At 46.5% G+C, this 7,769-nt stretch overlaps 2 protein-coding genes across 2 annotated transcripts; both read right to left on the bottom strand.

The window, feature by feature from the left end:
* On the bottom strand, positions 1-636 carry LOC145946407 (uncharacterized). The gene has a single exon (XM_083056029.1). It carries the CDS (start codon positions 634-636, stop codon positions 1-3), a length of 636 nt encoding a protein of 211 aa, XP_082912155.1.
* Positions 637-678: 42 nt separating this feature from the next.
* On the bottom strand, positions 679-7,385 carry LOC145946406 (uncharacterized). Its single transcript, XM_083056028.1, has 5 exons — positions 7,198-7,385; positions 5,293-5,459; positions 4,743-5,225; positions 1,900-4,699; positions 679-1,852 (listed from the first exon to the last, which is right to left on the bottom strand). The coding sequence occupies exons 1-5, from the start codon at positions 7,383-7,385 to the stop codon at positions 679-681; spliced, it is 4,812 nt and encodes a 1,603-aa protein (XP_082912154.1).
* Between the last annotated feature and the right edge of the window lie 384 nt (positions 7,386-7,769).

Below are 7,769 nucleotides of genomic sequence, written 5' to 3'. Positions count from 1 at the left end.
TTACTCAGTGTCTTTTAAATCGTCTATCGGTATCGGGCACAATTTTTTGACCGATCTCTTGACATCACCACCTCGGGTCCTTACGGATACGACCCTCACAACTCCATCCTGGCCGGGAAATAAGGCAGTGACTCTGCCTAGACTCCATTGAAGCGGCGGTATGTGGTCTTCCTTCAGTAGAACCAACGTGTTTAGCTCGATGTTGGCTCCGCCGTCAGTCCATTTATTTCTCCGTTGTAGCTCTTGCAGATACTCGGCCTGCCATCGATCCCAAAATTGTTGGCTCAATTTTTGGATATGCTGCCACCTTGTAAGACGGTTCTCTGAAATCTCAAGATAATCCTTTCGTGCAGGTAGGATAAGCGAATCTCCAATCAAGAAATGGGCAGGAGTAAGTACGGAAAGGTCGGTTGGATCGCTGGACAAAGGGGTCAATGGCCTCGAATTTAAAATAGCCTCGATTTCGGCCAGAAGAGTGGCGTACTCTTCATAGGTAAGTATCCTTCCTCTTGTGACTGCGTAGAGGTGCCGCTTCGTGATTTTTACCACCGCCTCCCATGAACCGCCAAAATGCGGAGCACGGGGTGGTATAAAACTCCATGCTATCTTCTGTTGAGCGAGAGCGGTTTGAATCATTTCTCCATTCTTCTTGAGAAACTCATAGAGTTCCTTCAACTCTCAGGCTGCTCCTACGAAGTTCGTCCCGTTGTCCGACATCATCTGGGCACAAATGCCACGCCGCGCTGTGAAGCGGCTTAAGGCTGCCAGAAATGCTGCTGTTGAGAGGTCCGATACGAGCTCCAGATGCACAGCTCGTGTTGCAAGACAGGTGAAGAGTGCTATATATCCTTTCGATATATGTATTCTTCCTCGGCGATGACTTTCACGCACCTGCAGGAGACCGGCGTAGTCTACACCGGTGCTCGTGAAAGGTCGCTTGTACCCGATTACTCTCAGCTCCGGTAGGTCTCCCATTTTAACTCCAGGAGTCGTTGGATGAAGTCTGAAACAACTTAAGCAATTTTTCACTATCTTACGTGCCTCTCGACGTCCGCTTAGCGGCCAAAATCGATACCGCACTGCATTGAGAAGCTGTTCCGGGGGGCAGTGATGCAAAAGTCTGTGCTCTTCGCGCATAAGCGAGCTTGTAATATAATGTCTAGCTGGCAGTATGATAGGGTGCTTCCGTTCCACCGATAGACTTGAATGCCGGAGTCTGCCGCCGACTCTAATCAGCCCTTTCTCGTCAAGAAAGGGGTCTAGTGGCCGCAGTTTGCTCTTACTTGATAAATTTCTATTCTTGATTAGATCTTCATAATCCTGTGAGAATGCCTCCCGTTGGACCATCCCGACTATAATTTCTTCCGCGTTGTTGAGTTCTTCTGCTGTCAACGGGCCTTTCATCCTAGCTTCTTGCACGTTACGCTTCCATCTCATACAATAGGCAATCACTCGCTTGAGTTTCTGGTATGACGAAAATCTCGTTAATATACTCGATGCTTCGCTTGCTGTTAACGTCACCGTTTGCATTTTTAGCTCCGGCAATTCTGCTTCAGGTTCCTTCATATTGACCGGCCATTGACTTCCGTCCGTCAGCCAACGCGGACCGTGCCACCATAGTTCGCTGTCAATTAGTACTTCGGTGCTGACTCCTCTTGACAGTAAATCCGCCGGGTTCTCTTTGTTGGCACATGATACCAAGGGATGCTCTTCGTGATGTCTTGAATTTTGGAGATGCGGTTCGCTACGAACGTCTTTAATTTGTTGGGTGGAGTTTTTATCCATCCAAGTACGACCGTTGAATCGCTCCATAATCTTGTGCCTCTGATTTGTCCGCCATATGCCTTCTTCGCTACAGCCCACAGACGTGAAAGCAGGAGAGCCGCTTCTAGCTCTAACCGTGGACTGGAAATCGTTTTGAGCGGTGCCACCTTTGCCTTGGCACAGATAATGTGAGAGTGTACCACGCCTCGTTTATCTTCGCTCACCGCATATATGCAAGCTCCATATGCTCGCTCTGAGGCGTCTCCGAATCCGTAGATCTCGAACTGCCTTGATTTATTTGCAGGAACCACGTTCCGGGGTATCTGAAGCGCGTTGATTTTTGCCAGCGAATTGTAATGCTCCTCCCATGCAATTGAAAGTTCTCGAGGTATCGCCTGGTCCCATTCGAGCTCATCTATCCATAGTCTTTGCATGACTAACTTTCCGTTGATTAACACCGGTGCCACAAGGCCGAGCGGGTCGAAAACCTGAGCTATTTTCGATAGTACGACTCTCTTCATTATCAATCGTATTTCTTCTATTTTGAATTCATACTGCAAACTGTCAGATTTAGCGTTCCACAAAAGTCCTAGCGTTTTAAGCGCTTCTTCCTTTTCTATGACCAGCGCTTCGTCTGTCCTGCTCTGCGCAGCGAGATGTCGCAAAATCCGTGCATCGTTTGAACGCCATTTACGAAGATGGAACTGACCTCGGCGTAATAACTGAGACAGCTGTTTCTGTAATTCCGCAACTTCTTCAATGGTCTTTGCTCCGCTTAAGACGTCGTCCATGTAGCAGTCTTCGAAGACTGCCTTCGCTGCCAGTGGTAAGTCGCTGCCTTCTTCTGCCAACTGTCTAAGGCACCGTATTGCCAGGTAAGGTGCAGAACTCGTTCCATATGTGACGGTGTTCAACTCGAATCGCTTCACCGTTTCCCTTGAATTTTCTCGCCACAGTATCTGCTGCAATGGTCGATCTTTCTCATCGACAAGGATCTGATGAAACATTTGAGCGACGTCTGCTGTCACGACGTACTCATAGGCCCTAAAACGAAGAATGATGTCAATTAGGTTACTTTGTAAATTCGGGCCCACCATGAGCTTATCATTTAATGAAGTGCCGAGCGTAGTCTTGGCCGATGCATCGAATACAACTCGGAGCTTTGTTGTCATGCTTTCCGATCGCACAACAGCTTGATGGGGTAGTACGTAGGACTCAGCTCCTTTATTCTTGTTGTTCGCAGCCAATGACATATGCTTTTGTTCTACGTAGTCCTTCATGAACTTGATATATTCTGCTTTCAGATCCGGATCCTTCTCGAAACGCCTCTCTAGGGACATTAGACGCTTCATGGCTATTTCATTTGACTCTCCCAGTTGTATGTTTGCTCGAGTCGGTAATCTCACAATAAATCTTCCCGTTGAATCTCGCTTGGAAGTGTCGATGAAATGCTTCTCGCAGGCTTTCTCTTCTTCTGACTGTAATTGTGTTTCGATGATCTCCTCTTGAGTCCAGAAACGCTCCAATTGTTGATGCAACATGTCATTCGTGATTGTTAAACACATTTCCGATGAGTTGGGTTCAGCTTCAATCATTTCTCCACCGATGATCCAACCCAACTTCGTATTCTGCAATGCAGGTTGGCCTCTTACTCTATTTCTCGGTGCTCCGCAGAGTATCTTCCAGTAAAGTTCAGAACCGATGAGTAGATCAATTTCGGCCGGTTCGTCGAAACTCGGATCTGCTAAAATTACGTCTTTTGGCAAGGCGATCTTGCTCACATCTATTTTACTCTGCGGCAGTCGTTCCGTTATGGTGGGCAATACAAGACACTCCAATGTTGCTGTGAATTCACTATTAGCTGCCTTGATGCGTAGATCTGTCTTCTTTGTTGACCTCGTCTGCGTCTGACCTACTCCGGTGATAGGACGGTTTTCCGATTTGCATGTTAATTTGAGCTTTCTCACGAGGCTTGCTGTTACTAAATTTGACTGCGATCCCGGGTCGAGTAATGCTCTGCATGTCTGCAGGTTTTCCTCGGCGTCGAAGACGTGGACTCTAACTGTCGATAAAATCATTCTCGATTTTGGTTTCTGTACGTAGAAGATGCTCATGGGCGGATCTTCCTGTTCGGTGTTCGATTCTGCTTTCGTTGCCACTGCACTCGTCTGATCAGAGCAGCAGGTGACCACCGGTGCTGCCGGTGCTTCACTTTCGTTTTGTTGATTTTCCGCCTCCCGATGGAGGAGTGTATTGTGACGTCCCGCACACTTCTTGCATGTGGACGACCTGCATTCCTTTGCTATATATCCAGTATTCAAGCAATTAATACAGAGCTTCTTCTCTCGTATTGATTTCATCCTGTCTGAGACGGATTGCTTTAGAAGTTCCTCACATCGATAAACAGCATGATTTCCACTGCAAATTTTACAACTCATCGCGGTGGTGGTTAGTGAGACCTTCTTTTCCTTTTTTACTTTAATTGTTGATTTCTCATTTAATTGCGGTTTTACTTTACCTTGATTTAGTACTCGTAGTGTGTGACAGCGTTCTGTCAGGAATTTTAGAAAATCCTCCATTTTTGGCATGTTATCGGGTCCATGATCCTTCGAAATATTTTGCCAATCACGTTGCTCGATAAAGTCCAATTTCTTTTTTGCCAAATGAATAATCATCGTCTCCCACTTGTCAACTGGCTGCTGCAGAGCCTCGAGAGACTTTGTGTGCGTGCGGATGTGCCAAACGAATTGCCGGATTGAGTCAGCCTTGTTTTCTTTTGTGATATCTGGAAATTGCAATAACGTCTCAAGATGAGTTTCAATTATTAGCATTGTATTATCGTAAGTGTCCTTTAGAAGTTTCCAAGCATTCCAATAATTCTCATCGGATATAGTGAATCCCTGAATGACTTGACGTGCTTCTCCTTGAAGCTGGCCTATTAAATATTGATGCTTTTGCATCGGTTAAATCTGGATCACGATGTATGGTGGTTTCAAAGCTATTCTTGAAAAATATCCACTTTGTGAAATCTCCGCTGAACTCTGGTAATTTTATCTCTGGGAGCTTTGGTCTGCTTCTTCGTGGTTGCTGATTCCTGTTACGCTCTGGCACATTTTGCCCCTCTGCCTCCTGCGGAGCCATCTGCGTTCCTTGATCTCCACATATTGCTTCTGCGATGATCCTTTGAAGCCTCGCTGCTGCCTTGTAGTAGCCTGCCTCGAAGAGTTGTTCTTCGGCTTCATTTTCTGCCTGTATCGCCATGAGTTCTGCTTCGTTTGCCTCCGGCCTTGCTTCCACAAGCTCATTTTGTACTGCCTCAAATTTGTCCCACAGTTCTGAAAGCCTTGCCAGTCTCACTTGTGCATCGTTTGCATTTTTTGGTTCCTCGGAGTCCAGGTAAGTTATTATCCTCGTAACATTACCCTTGTACCGGGCACGTCTTTGTTTCAGTACTCTTATGTCTGTCATGTTGTACAAGAATCTGAAATATTTCTGAATTAGAAGGATTTCCTTGAGCGATTCACTCACCTTCTTGATTTTTCTTCAAGCCTTTGTCGCTTTCCGAAACTATGATGCAATGTTGTATTAGACGACACTCTATATCCGTCCTGCCTTTATGCGACTTCCTTCTTTGAGTCTCCTTGTGTTCGCTAAACGCTCGTGCTGTCGTTGAATCTCTCTGGCACGCCTTGATTCTATGTATCGACACTTTGTTTCGCGCGTCTCACTCGTTCGGTCCCGCACTTTTTTTTTTTTCTTTTTTCACGCGACGTCGCTTGATCACGCAATGTGTCCGACCACGTGTTTTTCCGCCATTACATCGCCGTGTCGCGTCGCACGCTCATCGATCATGGATCTCACACGCTTTTATGTTCACATGATTCGATTCCTCAGTCGTGTCGAGTCCCTTGTTGGGCGCCAAAATGTTTAGGATAGTAGTTAAATCGCTAGTATGCACCTTTCACAAATAATTTGCTTTATTTTTATCCGAACATTGCACACGTCAATCTCGCGTTAATTCTCGACGGCGAGCATTGCCCCAGAGGCGCTCGCGTCTTTCTTTTTCCGGTCGTGGCGCGACCCGCCTGCGCGCAGCCGCTCTCGTTAACAACTACTACCCTGAGTCTTGGTTTTTCTGACGCATCGGCTTTTTTCGGCACTACTAATAATGGAGCATTCCATTGGCTTACGCTTGTTCTAATAATTCCGTCTTTTAGCATTTCTTGAACTTGCTTATTTACCTCTGCTTTATGCTTCTCGGGAAGGCGGTATGGTCTTACGTTGGCCGTCGAGGTGTCGGCGCGCGTATTTATCTCGTGCTTTATTGTCGCGGTGCATGTCAGTAGTTCTCCATTTAAAAGAAATATATCGCTATAATCTTCGCATATCCGTTGTACTGAGCGTTTTTCTTCGGCGTTTAGATGATCCGTGCGTAATAATTGTCAAATTCGTTCGTCGCGCGTTGATGAGTTATGAGTGTCGCCCGTGTGTATCATATATACTTCGTGTGCGTTATCTTCACATATGTCTTCTACGGTTACGAGCGGCGTACTAATTCTACGGTCTCATCGGTCGTATTAATTATACTGACGGGGCACAAAAGATTTTTGGGTTCTACCAGGCATCGTCCGATATATATTCCCGGTGCTGTTTCTTCTGCCTTTATCACGTCTATCTTGTTACGATTCGTTGCCGCTTGTATTATTGTTTCGCTACGCGGTTTTAATTGAATTTTGTTGTACGATCGTAATTTTAATATGGCGTTTCCTATTTGAAGCTCCTGTTTTTTATAATCGCACGCGACTTGTTGCTTTTGTAGAAAATCAATTCCTATGATCCCTTCGTACTCCATTGGGAAGTCGTCCTTTACGACATAAATCGCGTGTTTGATTTTTCGGCTGCCTAAATCGATAGTCGCGTAGAATTTTCCTGTTGTTCGCGCTTTATGCCCGGTTATCAAAGTAAATCAAAGTAATTTTGTCGTTATATGTTGCGTATTAACATCGGAGCGGAACGCTTGTGTGTATGTATGTATGAGAGGGTGTGCGCGCTTACAAATTGTGCCGAGATTCTCTTATCATATATCGCGTTTAAATAGCGCGCGCGAGAGCCGCGCTACTCGGCCCGCGCGCCAATCGCGACCGTCCACGCTCTCTCGATCGCGCGCTTTGGCGAGAGGCGCGCTCGACACAATAGACTCGAACGGTCGCCGCGTTTGAACGCCCGCGCACAAAAACACTTTTCGAAAACACTGTTGCCCTCCAACCGTCTCAAAATTGTCACCGCCTTTGTCTTGAAGCTAACATCGTCTTGTTATGTCGCTCGTAGATTCTTCTAAAAGGTCGGCGAAATAAAGGCGCGTGTTCGATGCTCCAGACTCATCACTATCGTTCCTGCCCTCGTAAGCGTTCGATTAGTAATCTCGTTGCTCACACAGAATTCTTGTCTTGTACTTCCTTCGAGTCACGGACAAATTGTAACGCCGCTTCTAACAGAACGTCGCTAAGAATAAAGTTGTTATTTCTCTCCAAAGTGTAAGAAAAGTTCAAGCCAACTTCCTTGTCACTCCCACACTCCACTAACGCGCACCAGACCGCGAACGCGATCCCGTGATTGCACATTCTGGTCCTTCGAGCCGGATAGGCCTTTTCGTGGCAGCCGGCACTCCTTGCAATTGTCGCGCCTGTCGCATCCCTGATGAGTCAGTGCTTCTGTGATAGAGTGAGTGAATATCCTGCGGAAGACAATGGATAAATTAATAGCGTCTCAGGTAGAGCTGTTCGGGCGTATAGCCCGATCTTACGATAACCTGAAGAAGGTCGGTGCCGCTAAGCTGTCGATCTCCTTGATCCAGTCGGCACTAGCTATCCTGGAAAAGAAGTGGGATAAGTTTGAGGAACAGCACGACATTCTAAAGACCGTGTTCCATGACAAGCTCGATGAGACAGATTACATCACCTCAGCTCTCGTTAATACTGCCGAAGCTACTTTCCTTGAGCAGCAAG

This window comes from Prenolepis imparis, unplaced genomic scaffold (assembly GCF_030444845.1).
Source record: "Prenolepis imparis isolate NDT839.2.m4 unplaced genomic scaffold, iyPreImpa1.0 SCAF_16, whole genome shotgun sequence".
NCBI lineage: Eukaryota > Metazoa > Arthropoda > Insecta > Hymenoptera > Formicidae > Prenolepis > Prenolepis imparis.
Note: the sequence above shows the minus strand (reverse complement) of the source record. Positions and strands in the feature narration are given on the sequence as shown.